The sequence below is a fragment of the Aulonocara sp. 'chitande type north' Nkhata Bay genome, linkage group LG3, assembly GCF_057382095.1.
Source record: "Aulonocara sp. 'chitande type north' Nkhata Bay isolate Kocher_YH1m ecotype deep benthic linkage group LG3, A_spYH_male_GT1.1, whole genome shotgun sequence".
Taxonomy (NCBI): Eukaryota; Metazoa; Chordata; class Actinopteri; order Cichliformes; family Cichlidae; genus Aulonocara; species Aulonocara sp. 'chitande type north' Nkhata Bay.
The window spans coordinates 17,587,987-17,606,203 of NC_141346.1; the positions used below are offsets into that span (position 1 = coordinate 17,587,987).

The following is an 18,217-nucleotide window of genomic DNA, read 5'->3' on the forward strand; positions in this document are numbered from 1 at the left end:
CACCTTAGAACACACATGCATCAACACTACAATGAGTGGGTGGAGGGAGGTTTGGAGTCTTCTCTCACCCCCGTTCTCTGCGACCTGCTGGAGCAGGGGGGCTAGGACTAGGAGGAGGAGTTGGCCGTCCGACTGCGGTCTGGAGTGTGGAGCCTTCCTGCTGCTGCGGAGTCGGGGCGGTCTGCCTCCCCCCACCGCAGGGAAAAGGGAAACACCACCTGGGTCTGGGTGCAGTTCCCCCCTCCAGGGGCGGGGGCACCTAGACCCGGTTTGTAGAGTACGCTTGGGGAGTGTGATCGTGTGTACAGCGTCTCTTTATGTCTGTCTCCACGTTGGTTGAGTGTGGAGTAAGTGCATATGAGAGCATGAGGGTGGGAATGGATGTTTGTATCTGTGTGTGCCTGTATGTCTGTGTCTATATGTCAGGTTGGGTGTCAGGTGCCACCTCTCTGGGGACATCTCAGGCCCTCCAAGGTTTGGAGGCCTATCTCCCCCTACCACCACTTCCCCTGCCAGTGGCGGACTCCCTCAGACATCGGTGCGTTGGTGGTTCTTTGTGTCCGGGGATGGGCGTCCAGGTACACACCGGCTCACTCCTTGGCGGCCGCTTATCGGGGCCTGGAGCCTGGGGCTCGCTCGGGCCACTTCGGAGGTGGGGTGCCCCCGGCCTCTCGGCCTGGGGCTCGGACACTCAGGCACAGCTGGCTGCCGGCGGAGCTCACGGGCGCGTCACTGCAACTCCCCCTGGCTTCTGCTCCGCGGCTGCTGAGTGAGCCCTCATCTGGGACTCTCCTCAGCTCTTTCCGGGACAGTGGCGCAGCTGCCCCTCTGTTGGTCTTCCTTGGTCTCTTGTGTTCTGGGGGCCTCTGGATGTCTGGAGTTTTGATCTCCTCCACACCTGCTTCACGCCCTGGAGGACGGGGCTGTGGCCCCCCCACACCCTCTAGCAGATTATTACATGAAGGAACCTTTTAAAAAACAAAAAACAAGCGCGTCCATGCTCACAGGTGTACACACGGGTGATCACACCCACAAACTACACCCTTTTTGGCTCCTACCTCAAAGCACACTGTGTTCTGTTGATCTTATGTGCTGCACAATAATGTTTAATATTTAGTATTTACTGTCATATTCCCATATATCATTGTGATGTTGTTTATTCTATTACTCTTGTTCTCTTCTGCTTGCTTTCTTTTTTCTTTCTCAGCAGGTGATCCAGGTGATTGATATATGCATTTTTTTTCTCTGCCCGTTCTGTTGGTTTTTGTCTTTTGCCCTTCTCCCCCGTCCCTCTTCTCAGCTGTTTCTCTTTCCCTCTTTCTTTCTCCCCTTCTTTCCCCCAGTCAAGTCTGTCCCGTATTCAGTAAGTGAAAATAAAATAAACAATAAAAGGTGAATCAAATGGACCATTGCGGCAAGGCTGGGATGGTCAGTTTGGTAAAGTAAATCCGTTGGGCATCTTTCTTTGCCTTTAGACAACAATTCTGATGGCAAAAGAGCCAAACGGGACAGGCCAAAAAAAAAAAAAAAAAAAAAAAAAAAAAAAGAATCAGAATTTCGTGTGAACAACAAGAAAATGGATCCAGCCTGCCTTAGTACCAGCTGAGCATCACAGCCTACCTGAGTGTTCTTGCTGACCATGTCCGTCTCTTTCAGACCACATCTGCTGATGGCTGCTTCCAGCAGGATAACACACCACTTATTTTAAACTTTTTCTTTAACACGATCAGTTCACTGTGATCAGACAGCCTCTGCAGTCACCACATAAAACACAAACCTTTAGGATGTTCTGGAAATCTTCAGTAACTTTGGGTATCATGTCAGTTTGGCCCAAAATATCTGAGAAATGTTTCCAGCACTTTTTTTTAAATCTATGACACGAAGAAGTGTATTCACCTTGCCCCTCCTTTATCTCTGTGATCCTCTTCATATCACCACTGTTTTCCGCTCTCTCAGATCTTAATCTGCCACGCATCTTGTTGCCCCTTCTGCTCCCACTATCACTGTGGGGCACAGAGCTTTCAGTCGCTCTGCTCCTCGGCTCTGAAACTCAATTCCTTCAGTCCCTTCCCTTTGTTAAGTCACAACTCAAAACCTACTTGTTTAAACTGGCTTCCTCACTTTAATACTGATTTTACTTGATGTCAAATCTTGTTTATTTTTTTGTGTGTTTTGTTTTTATTTGTTGTTTTTTTGTATTTTAATTTATTAGAATCTATTTTAATCTACTGTTTTATTGACATCTTTGTCTCTTTTTAAGGTGACCTTGGGTTTTAGAAAGGTACCCTAAAATAAAATGTATTATTATTAGTAGTAGTATTTTTATTAGTATTAGAAGTGAAGCAGTTCCAAAGGCAAAAGGGGAGTTTAACTTGACACTAGACAGGTGTTCCTAACAACGTGTGTGTATAACACCATAACTAAATCAACAATATGGCCACATATTCTAGGGGTTGAGCAGGCGACCCATAGCTTATATATGTTAGTGTGACGTTTGCTCCATATCAGAAACAAAACAGCTGCTGCTCATTCACAAAGTGGATTTTTAAAATTTTGAGTGCTGCAGAATCAGTTTGAGGGCCTGTTGTTGCAGGTTAATGTCAGTAGATGGCACCACTGGAGCATGGTTTAATCTTGGAACAGCAGCCAAAAAAAACTCACTTTCTCATTAAATCAGCTTCTTATAAAAAAAAATCATCACTGAAAATAAATATCAGTTGATAGTGCAGGTGATACTTATTTAAAATTATTATTAAGCAGATTTAATGAGAAAGTGAGTAACACCTCTTATTCATCATGCTGTAATGTTTCTGGAAGCAGCGGTCACCTCAGTGAAAACAATCTCCCCACTGCTGACAGAACACCTGCAGACATAAACAATATCAATAAATACACTGATTATAGTCTCATGAATTTAAGTACATGGAGGTTTGTAAAAGCTCCTCAGAGCCCTCAAATGTTTTGTTTTTGTTTGCTTTGTTTGTTTGTTTGCTTTGTTTGTTTGTTTTGTATGGCCACCTGAATTAAAAACCTGCGGGTAAGTGAAGACAAACACTGAGTGATCCACATATTACAGACAGAAGAACTGTTGAGTCTGTTACCGAGGTCTCCAAACGAATGTTTAAGGTCCAGTGTCAAACAGCCTTCCACCAGAGGGCACAAGCAGATGTGTCTGTGATGCATTCACTGAGCTTTCTTTTGAAGACAGTTTCATCATATGGTTAGAAGAAACTCCAACACACTGTATATACAGGGAGTTTATTAATGGAGTTTCTTTCATATCCCCAAATTTTAATGTATCTATTAAAAAAAAAGAGTTTGACTTTGTTACAATCTATTCTCCTTATAGAGTTGCCACGTTTTTCTTCCTTCATTGAAACGTGCTGTTGAACATTTTAGTTATAAAATAAGTTTAAAAATCATGTTTTATAATGAACTACGATCCATCGTGTAGATATAGAAGAAGCTGAGTCCAGCTGTGCCTGAGATTGATTTTGTCCATCAAATCTGTTAAAATCAAATCTGTAATGTCTGATAAGCAGATGACTCTCAGGTCTATTGTCAACAGACATGAAACTTCACAGTAACTAAGACTCTTGTGTGAAAGTGTTCCTGCTGCTTTAAGTCTGTGACTCACATGAACTTTGTTATCTGCTCTGAAGAGGACTGAAGTGTGTTTGGGTTCACTACAGCAACTCAACGTTTTCCATCAGACATCTTTGTGAAACCCACAGAAGCACACGAGAAGATCAAGTGAGACCAAAGTTTATTGAACCTGCAGAGAAACCAGATCACTGCTGTGGAGACGACAGCACACTTAGAAATAACATAAATAACAGCAAAGTTACTGAAGACATGAAAACATGGATTACATCTACATTTTAGTTACATAACATTTATTATTGTTTATGTGTAAATGATGTCTTGGTCATGCTTTTATTCTGAAAGGTATGGTGAAGAAAATGTTATCTTTTTAATATAAAAAGTTTAAGAAAGTAAATTTTTCAGCTTCTTTATAAAAGAAAACAATAACAAAAACTCTCCATTTGAACTTTCTGCCCTCAGAGGTTGTGTGAGGTTTCCTTCATGAGGAGAACAAACAGAATATAAACCAGTGTGTTTACAGTGAATGTGTCAGGTCTGAGCTGCTGTGTAGACCAGTTAGAGAGCAGCAGCTGGATCCCAGTGGTTGGACTGGTGGACGACTTCAGTGAGGAGTAGATGACATTTGGCTCTGGTAGAAACTCTGCACACACAAACACACAGGAGGAGAATATAAGCACAAAGCAGAGCCTCTCTGTTCTCTTTATATGTCAGTGAATGCATCACAGTTACAATAATGTAACTTTCAGTGTTTTATTATGTAACTTAATGAACTTTTGATATATTTTCTGCTGGTATGTCAGATCACTATGGGCTCAAATTGTGGTCTAACGAGAGAACATCTGCACATGCGCGGTACAGATCAGGTCCCGGTCCATAACTACTGGCCCTTTCTCAATTCTCAAGTACACACGGCAAGGATTCGCGTTCTCGGTGAGTCCGGACTTGATGAGAACACGAGCACGGACTCGCGATTTGTACAACTGGAACACCAGTGTAATTGATGATCCAGAGTTTTTACTGCCGTCCACTCTTAATTTAACTGTGAATAATATATTATGAAGCTTAACTTTAATCTCAGCCAAACCGATTTACTCAAGAACTAAGAAAACACTGACAAAAACCAAACATTAACATTTAGAAGTGACTTATATATCCTGTTTAACCCTAGTAGCGAAATCTCTCTATTAATAAAAAAAATAATGTACATGTATGTCTTGATAAAAACAAACAGGTGAGATGTTAAAACGCTTTTATTTTTATTTTAGTGGACACTCAATACAATAGACAGCTGCTGGGGTTTGGACGAGAGCTGAACAAATGTTTATCTGATATTCTAATGTCAGATAAATATCTAATATCTGATTATTTTGAAGCATCCTTTAGAATCCCCATGTATTAACATGCTGGTTTTGTTCCTGGTGAAAATGTTTCCTCCTGAATTGAAATATATCTCCGCCAAACCAAATTACTCAGGAACAAATGAAACAATGAAAAAAACGAACGTTAAAATTTTGAAGTTACCTAAGAGACTTGGAGATATATGATAAACAAACACGATAAGAGATATATCATGTTTAACCTGAGTAGCAAAAGACCGTGGCGGGGTTTGAAAACGATGTGCCAGGAGTCCACTGTTTTCGCCGGCTCTAGTGATCCTTGACATCTCGGTCTGCTATCAAGCTGGCAGGTAACAGACATCTCCGAAAATGTCAGATTTTGTTTTTTCAGATTTTTCAGCACATTTGGAAATATATGAGATCTTGATAAATCAAGCAGATATTCAAGCTTACACACCTCTCGCTCGAAAATAAACTCAAAGTTTTTTTTAGAAAGTATTTTGTGGTCGCCTTTCACACATACGTGGTACAAATCGGGTAGTGTCATTTGTAGGCCGACTACGTGACAGGAATGAAACAAAGGCTGTCCAAATTCGAAGACTTCCCTAAATGCGGCTAAAAAAAATGCGTCCTTCATTTCCCCAGATTTGAAGGATAGGATGGGTGTATTCTTCGTGGCCCAACACCTATCCAAGAATTCTTAGCACAGCTCAGGTAAAACATGATATATAAGTCACTTAGATAACTTAAAAATTTTATTGTTTGGCTTTTTTCAGTGTTTCATTTGTTCCTGAGTAAATCGGTTTGGCTGAGATTAAAGTTATAGTGATTAAACAGAAGTGTGAGATGCTCCAGAATATTCTCCGGTGTCCTGTTATATTTTAGATAGCAAGGAGCAGAAGGCTGAGTTTATTAAACTCCACCAAGACAATTTCATTGAGTTTAATAAACTATCATCTTGTCTTTATTTTTAGTTACCTTACATACTTTACATACCTTAAACACTTAAAGATGTAAGCTAATGATAGTTATATAAGAGCAGATGCTGCTGGTGCAATAAGCTGTACATTTTTCGTCCAATGGATGCATGATCTGATTAGTCGACTAATCGCAAAAATAATCGGTGACCAGTGTTGGGGAGTAACGGAATACATGTACCGCCGTTACGTATTTAAAATACAAAATATGAGTAACTGTATTCCGTTACAGTTACAGTTTAAAAAGGTGGTATTCAGAATACAGTTACTTTGTTGAAATAAATGGATTACACTGCGGTACTTTCCTGTTTCATATTGTCGCGGGTCAGGACTGTTTGGGTTTTGTTTGACAGCTACGTTCTGTTGTTCCAGGCGGCAGCGTTACGGTTGCCATGGTTACAGGGCGACGCTCTCTCTCTCTCTGCGACTGTGTGTTTCCTGGGTGAGAGAGCGCCTTTTCGTTGTTGTTGTTGTGCTAAGCTAACAGGCAGAATGCTACAAGCATAGCTCTAAAGAATGTAGCATCATGGGCAGTGTAGTCCGTGCTGCAGGGAGAATGGACTGCCATACACGTTATGGGTCTGTGAGCGCGAGGAGGGAGAAAAAGGGGAGTGGAAAGGTACGAGTTGTCGTCGAGGAAAAACGGGAGCTGGAAGCATGTAAATATAATAATAACCACTGCAGCCAAGAAGAGAGCCTGACGAGCCCAGTTGTAAGTAAGCTATTAAGACTCGACTGTACACCGTGTTCGTGTTTTCCTCCGAAAACAATAAGTTCCGTTGGAGCAGTCTTTCAAAGCCTCTCTCTGTCTCTCGCAAGAAAAGTTGACCCACACAACAAAGTAAAGCTATTTTTCGGCTACGAGCCGACAGGGACCCCGCCGTATTAGTCAGAGGTCCCTTTACTACAGTTCGGAGTCGCGGACCTTCAGTAATAGTAATAAATCACACAGCAATAGTACATTCACGTTGTTGTAAAAAGCATGATAATATATTAAGTAATCCAAAGTATTCAGAATACGTTACTGTCATTGAGTAACGTAACGGAATACGTTACAGAATACATTTTGGGGCATGTATTCTGTGTTCTGTAATGGAATACATTTTAAAAGTAACCTTCCCAACACTGTCGGTGACTAGTCGACTATCAAAATAATCGCTTGTGGCAGAGTGTGAACTCTAGAAGGAAAGCACTTAGATGTAGAGAAAGTGCTTGTATGAATGTGTATGTAGTGAAGGTGGCATGTAGTATAAAGCACTTTGAGTGCTCTATAGAAAAATGCTATATAAACAGCAGCATATACAGGAAACTGTGACATTTTGGTATCCTTATTGTGTATTCTTGCCCCGAGACAACTAACCAATTTTAGATTGGGGAGTAGGGCTGTGCGATATGACAATATATATCATCATACAGGAGAAATGATAGCCAGAGGCCTTAAGGAACCTCTTGAGTCGTGGGGACTGCGTGAGGATCATCTAGTGTGTGTCACTACGGACAATGATGATAATAGCATCCTTGCACTTCAGCTGAATGCGTGGACACGCTTACAGTGTTTTGGTCACTGTCTCCACCTGGCCATTGGTGAGTGTCTAAATGCAAAGTTATATTTCCGTGATAATAAACCATAACAGGACATGTAGGATTTTACAGTTTTGAAGGCGCTATTTGAACGAGTATGTTAAAAGCTTGGATGCTTGGAAAATCAATTGCTACCAAAACAATTTGCATAAGCCATAATTTTCCCTGCAGCATTTGTAGATCTCTATATATAATAACATAATGTACTAATGAACATTTTACTAGAATCTAGCGTAGAAAATGTTACCTTTGCCATAAAGTGTAACCACCAGCTCATTCAGGTGGAACAAGCGGTTGGCGTCTGCAAGAGATTGCAGTGCTAGTGACTTTCAACTGTCAGCCCTACCCTGTCCTCTCCAAAACTCTCAAATAACAGCCAGTTATCATGATATTACTGAAAAAAAAATCATAAAAAAGAACTTTGAAATTTTGATGAAATTTTGAAGTGTTGATGAACTAAAAATCACGAATGTGGCATACTGTTTGTCTATGATTTTGAAAGGCCATTGAATGCTCCCGACGCAGGGAAAACAAATTCTGTCGGGGATACCTAGTTTGGCACAAAACAATAAGATTACTTAGTCCGTAGCACATCTACTTACAATTTAAATACAGTAATCATACAGTATCCATTTCACAGTTAACACAAAAGGGTATTTATATTCAATCGAATCTGAAACATGGTATATTCAGTATATTTGTTTCAGTTCCAGTAAATGTTTTCATTTAAATAACATGTTTCCCTGAGATAAATGTGTTATATCAAGGTTTTAGCATAATTTATATTTTTTAAGTTGGCTAAAGTAAGAATCAACCAGTTGCACTTTGACAATTTTAAGTCATTTCTGAAGATAACTGTCGTAATAATAGCAGAATATTCTCTGCCATACTGCACCGCCTAGTGGGCCTGGCTTGTTAGCCTAGTACTACTGCGTCATGTGACAGTACTGTCACATGACGCAGTAGTGCATGTGCACAAGCAGCGGCACTTACAGTATCCTTCCATGAAACCGCAGCAGTGCATACAGGAGAGCAGTAGCAACAGTGTCGATCTCATTAAACTCGTATTGATCGATATTGATACAAATGTTGGTGCCCATAATATCGATATCTGGATCGACCCGAACACCACTAGTAGCGGCAGGAGCCGGTGAGCTCACAAGATGCGTCTAGAATGGACTAGGTCACGTCTCTGTCTCTTGATTGTTCACTTCGTGTTTGCAAGTGAGACCTAACTATTCCGCTGCTCTTGTGTTGAACTGCCGTTACTTGTAGATACACGCGCACAAGATTGTGATTTTGTTTTTTTGAAATCTCACCTTATTAAACCCTCACATACTATCACGTTGAATGAACTGCCCCTCTTGCACCGAATCCCTCGGTGTAGACCTCTCCTGACAGAGGATTGTCACGGTCAGTAGAGCAGCCCGCAGTTAAAAAAAAGAAAAGGAAACCGTACAGCCTGCCCTACACCGGGACGCGCACAAAGGTGTGGGAACGACACCCACTAGAGCCTAGAGCAGCCATTTTATAGCCTTTTGTAGCCAGCCCGTTGTACTTACCACGACATGCAGAGGCTCTAAACAGGAAAACCTGCTACTTTGTGCCGGATCCCACTGGGCAGCAAACATTAAGACGTTGAAAGCTGCTGCTGACAGACTCCTTTTTCTCAACGACGCTCAGTCATGAGTTAAAAAATAACGCATTTTCCAAAGTTAAGCCCGCGTTGTCTTCGGGTACTCCTTGTTTAAGCTTCTAGCAAAGCTGTTTTCTACCGTCCACGAACGATAACGTTAATAACCCAAACGAAGCGACGCCACGCAGGCTCCCAAAGCAGAAGCTACAGCCCCGCCTTTGGAACGGAGGCATGCACGCGGACGCCCCGGCAAGACAAAACAAAAGCAGCCGGCGAGCGCGCTCACGCTGCGTTAAACACTCAGAAGGAAATGGATTTATGAATAAATCAGAGGAGATTGTCGGTCTTAAACCCGCCCCCAGCACGGGTTATCTTGACTGCATACAACGTGTGACCTCACTGGAAAAGTCGCATGGCAACGATGGTTTCTGTAAAGTTTACCACACAAGGACAGTGCAGGTTTTTGTCCCTGTCCTGCACACTGTGTGAACTCAGGTCCACAGGCAGCCTGTGCAGGCTATTCATTAGTATGGGGTTCAGTGGGATTCTGTGGTGCTTTAACAGTGTTAAACTAGTCTATTGCCACCCCTGTGTGATTCAACCAGCATATACCAGAGACCAGTTATCTCTATTTCTCACTCTGATTGGCTGCTGTAGAAGTTACTGCTTCCTCTCTGCTCTGTTTTTTTTTTTTTTTATCTTTCAGACCAGGAAACCATCTCAGCTCAGTCTGGGCAGAACGTCACTCTGACATGTCAAGCTCCAAACAACACCATCCCAGTTGTGGAGTGGAAAAGAGCTGATCTGGGAGAATATGTAATTTCATATCGGGATGAGCAGTCTGATCCAGAGGAGCAGCATCCATCTTTTAAGAACCGGGTGGATCTGCAGGACAGAAAGATGAAGGCTGGAGACGTGTCTTTGATTCTGAAGGATGTGACGGTTAATGACGCTGGAACATACGAGTGTCGTGTCGTCCAGAAATCAGGAGAATCAATGGGGCTTCTCTGCAACATCACACTGAGTGTTGTTGATCCTCCAGGTGAGTGAGTAGAGTTGAGTGTGTGTGTGATCAGAGGTGAAGCTGCTTCCTGCTTGTTGATGTTTGTTTCTAAAGATGTTGTTGATGAGACTTTGTAGAAAGCAGCTGGTCTGAGTGATGTGATCAGAGTGCAGTAGATAATGTCTGACAGCAGTTTGAAGAGGAAATGGATTCTGTTCTGTTCTTCACTCATCACCTACCTGACAGCTGACACCTCACACCTGTTTCTCCCCTGCAGGTCAGCCAGGAGGACACACAGAGGATGGAGGGAAGGAGGCAGAAGAGAAGGAAGCAGGAGGGAAGGAGGATGGATCTGTTGCACTAAAAGTTGGTCTTCCAGTTGCTGCTGTTGTTGTTGTTGCTTTTGTTGGTGTCGTGATCTACAGAAAATGTAAACAACAGAAGCAGGGTTCTTTCCAACCTCCAGCTGAACAGCAGCATGTTTGTAATGTTTCTGTTTTTTTCCGACAGATCTGAGTCTACGTCCACACGTACACGGGTATTTTTGAAAACTCCGATTTTTCTTTTTTTTTTTCTTTTTTTAAATCCCGTCCACACATGTGTTTTTAAAAAATGTCTCCGTTCACATGCGAACGCCAAAAACAAAGTCAAACGCTGTCAAGAACATGCCACATCCTAGCCATGTATAAATGTTGGCCAATCAGAAGTCTAGAAGCCTGGGAGTGAAAGAGTAAGCTGTAAGGTTTTATGCAAACTTTAAGAATTTTAAGTTTTTGTGTTTTTCTGGTAATTTTGTGTTACTTTTCAAGTGTCTTCATCATTTCAAATGTTAATAACCAAAGACAGTATTTTGGCTGGTGTAGACTTACAACTTAGCAATGAACAAATGCATAAATTTAATTAAACAAAAATGAAACTTATTCAAAACCGACGTTGGTGTCAGGATTTTGGTTGTGATAGCAACACTGAGCATTCACGGTACAGTTTAGAATATCCTGAAATTACATTTTATAACATCTAACATTTTGTATTAAGCATCTTTGTAAACTTAGACTAAATATTCATCACAAATATGTATATTTTTTGTGCTTAAAGAAAATATTTAGTGGTTTTCAAGGAAGTGAGACAGGAGCAGACTGAAATGTCACATGTGCCTTCACAAATTTCTTCAAGTTTTATTTATTTATTTATTTATTTGGTGCGACGCATCAATAAACAGTCCAGCAGATATTTTCAGGTTTTATGTTTAAACATTATTATTATTATTATTATTTTTATTTAAGTTGTATAAAAATGATCCAAAGAACAAGTTGTGTCTTTAGCTCCTCACTGACTGCTCAACAATCTGAACTGTAAGCCTTTATATTTATTTGAAAAGAGAAAGTTCTTACTTCTGCTTGTTATATCAAACTACCTGCTGCTTCACTTTAAACAGATAAAACATATTTATATTACAAAAGCGTCTGACATTTATTATATATAGCTTTAAGCACTGCATGCATTTAACTTTGTTAGAGCACACTGTATTGAATATATTTATTTTGACTGCAGACTTCATTACTGATGATAGGATTTTTTATTATATTGTAAAAATGAAATGTAATTGACTTCGATTCATACAGTTGTTATGCTCCTGTTTCAGGGGGTTTGTGCTTCTAATGTTTCTACTGTAAAGATAAAGTGCCTTTGATTGTTGTTGTTTCCTGAATAAAACTGAAGCTGGAATCAAAGTGATCCATGTTTTGCTTGTTTCTTTTTTGTTTTTCTTGCAGTTTTCAGACAATTTTACTACAAATATTATTTTACCAATAAATATTAAGAATACATAATGAATCCTATAAACTGTGACAGAGTTTATAAACACAACAGCTGCTATAAATGTTGTAAAACATGTTTATGTTTTCATTTGTTAACCTGGTTGTTTATGACCACAGAGAAAGAACAAAGGATTTAACTGATGTGATGTGAGTCTTGCTCTGATGTGCAGACATGGAAACACTGAAACATCATTCAGATGTTTCACACATCACTGATGGATGTTTTCTTTCCACTAATGTGACAAAAACATGCCTTTTGCATGCTTTGCCCTAAATGGCTCCCAGGTCGTCTTTTACACCATCTCTGTCTGTCCTCCACCTCCTGCCACTGGATGTGGTGAAGGTGGAGTATTCAGAGGGTTACAGTCAAAGTAAATCAGTATGAGGTAACCAGCAACACGGTGAGAAACACTTTGTTGTTTAAAGTGACAAATCATGGACACTATGAGGAGAGTATAAACGGAAAATGGTTCACGTGCTCATCCAGCGGCTCTACAGCGGCGTTTATATACACTTTATATCCCGTTTTAACTCAAGGAGAAATTTCTCCTTGAGTTAACATCCTGTAGATTTGGAACTAATTCCTTTTCTATGGTTCTATGTGTTTCCCATCAGGGAAAGTCTGGTTCTGCTGAGAGGTGGAGTTCACTTCAGTGCCAATAGAGGGCAGCACCAGAGCTCAGTTTCATCTCAGCACTGTGTCTGAGATCAACTCTTACTTCATGGGAACTTGCTGCTGGGCACTTTAGTTGTAACTCTTGGCTCTGATGATCTGATCTTATTGAATCAGCTCCAGACTCTCACACTGAATCATGTCACAGATGGTTACGACTTAAGAACACATCAAACTTTACAGGAACTTAGATTCACACGTGCAGCTGCTTAACATGAAAAATATCTGTTGCCCGTATTGATGTGTACACTGTTGTGTAGCAGGTGTGTGATATAGTACTATCCCTATCCACCAGGGGGCAAAGGTTTCCTATATAAGGCAGGCATTCGGGCCACAGTTGTTTGACCGTGTGTCAGCTTTTTTTTATTTTTTAGAAATGATTTCAAATTCCTTCAAGTAGAATTTAAAGGCAATTTTTGAACAATTTCTTTCTGCCACTTAGCCAGGATCACAACCACACCTGGTTGTGTGAGGGTAACTTCATGAGGAGAACATACAGAGTATAAACCAGTGTGTTTCACAGTGAATGAGCTCAGGTCTGAGCTGCTGTGTGGACCAGTTAGAGAGCAGCAATTGGCTGTGAATACCAATGAGTGGAAAGGGTTCAGATAATGGAAGTTACTTTACATCTTTGCCAACTGGTTATAATGCCCAGTTAAAAGAAACCTATATGCAAAACCGAACATGCAAAATGTGCTGCAGAACTAAAGGTTCAATGAGCACAAATGGACCAAATGAAAAGAAAATTGATTTGCAATTTGTGAAAACACTGTATGTGAGGGAGGAGCTGGAAGAAGCTCTGTGGTGTGTGGGCCCAAACAGGGTTGTGAGGCAGTGTCACAGCTGAAACCAGATATTCACATACACTAAAGAAAAACAAACCCACAAACACATAGACATTTTGTCTTTGCTATTGAACATCAAATCAGAGTAAACTTTTTTTGTTTTAGATCAATAAATATTAACAAATTTTTGTATTTGTGAAGTGTCAGAATAAAGAGAGAGAGAATTGTTTTGTACTTTTTATTACTTTCATCAAAGTCAGAAGTATGCATACATTTCCTTAGTATTTGGTGGATTTGCCCCGAAATTGTTTCACTTGGGCCAGACATTTATGGTATCCTTCCACAAGCTTCCATCTATAATAGTTTGCTGGAGTCCTGACTGACTTGACAGAACTGGTGTATAAATAGATAAATAAAAGCTTTTTGGGGTCATTAAGACTGACAAAGTGGAGTTGTGGTGTAATGTCGGTATTACACCACAACTCCACTTTGTCAGTCTTAATGACCTGTCAGCAAGCTACAGGCAGGAAGCATGACAGTAGCTTGCCCACATTACTGTATACTGTATGACTGAATGTTGCAATCAGTGGGTGTGGCATAACTCTTAACTACTGAACATGAATCTTTGTGAGTCAAAGAAAAGCTGAGGATGGAATTTTCCACTCTTTCCAAGCCCAGCACTGCTTCTGCATCAAGTATTTACTGCACACAGATAATCTCAAAGGTGAAATCACAACGTTTCTCTCTTCAAGAATGTTTGATCCTATTTGAAGTGCCAAGAAGCGACCAGTGCTGTAATTGACTAATGCATGGGTTTTATAAGCTGATGGAAGTGTTTTCTATTCACATTGAATTGAATTCTATGTGAATCTGAAGGTATCCTGTAACCTGACCTGTCAGATTAATGCAGCGCTGACAACTAAATGACTCTTGGGTCAGACTCTATGCAGATAATTTACTTTGTTTGTAAAATGATAAATTCTTTCTCTCAATCTTGTAATCAAACTAAATGCAGAAAGGTTTTGGCTTAAAGTTCAGCTTCACCTCTCCCACTGTTTATTTTTCTTTTTATTTATTTATTCATTTTACAGTGTTCTTCTGTGACTCAAAAGAAGAAAACAACAGCTCCAGCTGTTTCCGTCTGTTGTGCTATGACTCAGTGCTTATGAGTCAAAGGCAGTGCAACTCTCTCTGACACTGTGGTGCACTCTGTTATTGCACATTTGTGTCTCTCCTACTTTTGAATTGTTTAACCTTGAATTTGACACCTAGTCCTGCTGTCATGAAACCTGGTCTGTTGGTTGGATGTCATGTGATGTCTGTAGGACTCATAGACATAGTTTGGCTCTGTAACTTGATCAAACTGAGCTGTGGATCAAAGTCAGTCACATTTAAATATTCTTCTGTGTTTCCTTGGTTCAAAGTCTCTGAGAGTCTCACAGTTTGCTCTTTCTTAGTTTGACCTACTGTTGAAATGTGTCCCACATCTGCCTTTGATGGACTCAGAAACAACCACTTTATTGCTCTGTTTATGAGCACGATGATAGGATTGTGTGTCAGAGGTGGGAATTCAGATATTTCTATGAGCCTTTTTGTGGGGATTCAAACTGATTCAGCATGCAGTGTACTGATAATAATCCAGATATTTACCTCCAAAAAAAAGCATGTCTACACATGTCTTATTGTTTGTGTTTTATAGATTTGAAGTGACTGCGCTTATGTTTAGAAAAGAGCTGAACTTTTGTAATTCACACACACTCACTATTCAGCTCCAACATTTTAAAACCACCGTAGGCTGAATTGTTCTTAAATAGTTTATATGTGATGTTAGTTTTTCTTTAACTCATATCACATAAAAACAGGGTTAAAATAATACAAAGTTTTAATGTTTTACAGTTATGTAAAGTAAAAAATAAACATTTTTGAAACTACTTATATCAAGTTATTTTAAGTGGTTCCACTAAACTGTGCAAAGAGACTCTAAAGAATCAAACTGGGTTTTACTCAGAAATGTTGAATCAGCTCAGCAAAGCCTGAGTTAACCTGACCACTTTCTATTGCTCTGTGAGTGTTTTTAAATTTCAGATTCATAATGAATTAATATTAATTAATATAATAAACTATGAAATCCCATGAACTGCAAAAAGCTTCAGTAGAATTTACTTTTATTTATTTGCTCTGAGATTATCTTGGCACTGAAGCAACAGACAACACAAAGAAGAGACAGTAAATATGATATCAGCACAAACGTTGCATCCAATTTGAAATTTAAATCATTCAAGTTTTACTAAGATATGTGGAACTGATTTGCCTGACTTATCCTTCACCTCCTCTATTCTCCATTTTTACTCTCAAAAAAGTCGTTGTCATAATATTTATTTCACTTAAGTACTTTTAACGGCAACAGCAGCTAAATTTGCCTCTTGTAACTGAAATGATTTACCTGTGGTTTCAAATTTCATGTGATCTTGTGATATGTGAAGTGAGGCAACTAACCACTCTTATTGTATTGTATCACGTCACCTCAACAATAATAATTTTCACAACTGTTAAGTTGTTGAATTTCATCCAGATCATACACGATTTAACTACGTTCACCAGAGTTTTACAATTATTTTGTTCAAATTACACATTAGACTTCTGTAAATGTAACAATCAGTTTCACTTCCTGTTTAAAAATTTTCAGTATCTCTGACATCAAATGAGCAAAAAATAGTCTTAAATATAACAACATCCAACCTGACAGACTGTTACCAAACTACACCCTCCACTTTATTTAGTCCATTGTCAAAATTGCTTCTTCTTCTGCAACAAGTCAGACAGCTTCTTACTCAAATTGTGTACTTTACTAATTCATGGTGTCTCCTTACTGATTTCTCATCTTCAGAGATGATTAAAATAATGTTTAACAGGCAATAGTGTAGTTCTGTATTCTGCTTATGTATACAAACACAGTTATACAACATCCAGACTTTTATCATGAGCTGTGCTCGGTTATAGGGGACGATGACACATAAAACAAGCACACACAGACAGTCATCATGGCTGTGTGTGCGTTCTCAGAGCGAGTTCCACCTACAGTGAAATGTGACACTGGAGTTTGCATGTGAGTCACATGACAGTGTTAAAGACATTCTTTGAGGCTTCTTTAGTTTGGTATGAGTGAAATAAATAGCATATTTTCTACATGGAAGTGAAAGGGGGTGTTTGTCTTAAAATAAACCTTTGCTATTGATTTCAAGTCCCAGAACTGAGTTCAGCTGAGCCCCACAGGAAAGTACTTACACTCCACCCCCATAATTCAGTTTTTGTGCAACATGGAGCAGTTTTAGAGGGAAGCTGACAGCAAACGAATCAAATGCAAACATGCACTATGCTGCTGTTGTAGCTGTCATGTGTGACAATATGGTTTTAGTACCACGTAGATGAATCATATAGATAGATTGAGTCTGCATATGTTGAGACTAACACTAAATAATAGTAAAACTGTGTTACTTCAACTGTTTTATGTGTGAGCTAAAGAAAAATTACTCTTTGTTCAGCGCCCTGCTGTTTCTGTGGTGTGGGGGAGGTGTTGAAACCAGCGCTGAACACAAGTTTGAGTGAAACACAGTTTTAACTTTTAGTCACAAAGGGTTTTACTTCCATATTTAAGAAATATTTTCCGTTCTATATTTTCTGTTCAGATTGCATATCAAATTACTGATATGCAATCTAAAGTCATGTTGATGACTCTGTTATTTCTCTGTATTAACTACAGAAATTCCACAGCAAAATTTCAGTTTCATCTTTCTGAGTGTCCTATTGTGAGACAGCAGAGGAGGGGGAGGTGAAGCTGAATGGCAAACCACAACCTCCAATTTCTTCTCTGCTTACAGTCACAGGCTCATTAGGAGCTGTGGAGGTTACATTTTAATCTAATTTTATTTATTATATATATCAAAGAAGGCCAGTATTAAGGATTATTATCAGCCTTTACTTGAAGAACTAATCCTGTGCTGCAGGGCTCGCTGTTGCCAGTGCTGCAAACCCTTGGCCTTCTCTCAGTCAGCTTCATGATGTAATCACCTGGAATGGTTTCCCCTCACAGCTGTGCCTTGTCGGGGTTCACTTGTGGAATTTCTTGCCTTCTTAATGGGACCATCAGTTGTGATGTGCAGAAGCCAGGTTAGTACACAGTCCTATTTGACAATTGTTAAATTCACATTATGGCAAGAACCAATCATCTAAGTTAAGAGAATCGACAGCAGATCATTACTTTAAGAACTGAAGGTCAGTCAGTCAAGAAAATATTTAAGAATATGAAGGATAAAACACATTTTGAGGTATTTCACAAGATTTTGTTTACTACATAATTCCTTCAGTGAGAATCTACAATGTAAATAGTCATGAAAATAAAGAAAAACCATTAAATGAAAAGGGTCCAAACCTTTGACTGTAGTGTAAATCTACTTGTCTGTATCTGGAATGTAGTTCTGCAGCTTTTGAGCCGTCAGTATCAACTGTTTGTAAAAGGGTCTCTTTGATTTTCTTTAGCTTGTAAAAATACAGCAGAAACTAAAACATAAAACATCAAAGTAGCAGAAACAAAAACACAAACAACATATTTAATTGCTAAAAATAGGACAAAATAAATAATCACCCAATAAAATGATTAAAAAGGCAAGTTTTTCTTTATTTAAAGTGTTTTAATATTTTTTATTTACTTTTTCACAGAACTAAAAATGAAAAACTAAACTACTATACTACATTCTTAAAGATTTTGTTTAAAAATGTGCTAACCCCGGTGGCACAGTGGTTAG

The 18,217-nt window shown here is 39.5% G+C and overlaps 1 protein-coding gene and 1 long non-coding RNA gene across 2 annotated transcripts; one reads left to right on the forward strand and one right to left on the reverse strand.

The window, feature by feature from the left end:
* Positions 1-3,749: 3,749 nt before the first annotated feature.
* Positions 3,750-9,433, reverse strand: LOC147334271 (uncharacterized). The gene is made up of 2 exons (XR_015128457.1): positions 9,064-9,433; positions 3,750-4,246 (listed from the first exon to the last, which is right to left on the reverse strand). It is a non-coding gene; the product is annotated as an uncharacterized LOC147334271 (long non-coding RNA).
* Positions 7,231-11,855, forward strand: LOC147334272 (uncharacterized). Its single transcript, XM_086286688.1, has 3 exons — positions 7,231-7,504; positions 9,844-10,179; positions 10,418-11,855. The coding sequence occupies exons 1-3, from the start codon at positions 7,342-7,344 to the stop codon at positions 10,654-10,656; spliced, it is 738 nt and encodes a 245-aa protein (XP_086142814.1). The 5' UTR covers positions 7,231-7,341; the 3' UTR covers positions 10,657-11,855.
* The last annotated feature ends 6,362 nt before the right edge of the window (positions 11,856-18,217 follow it).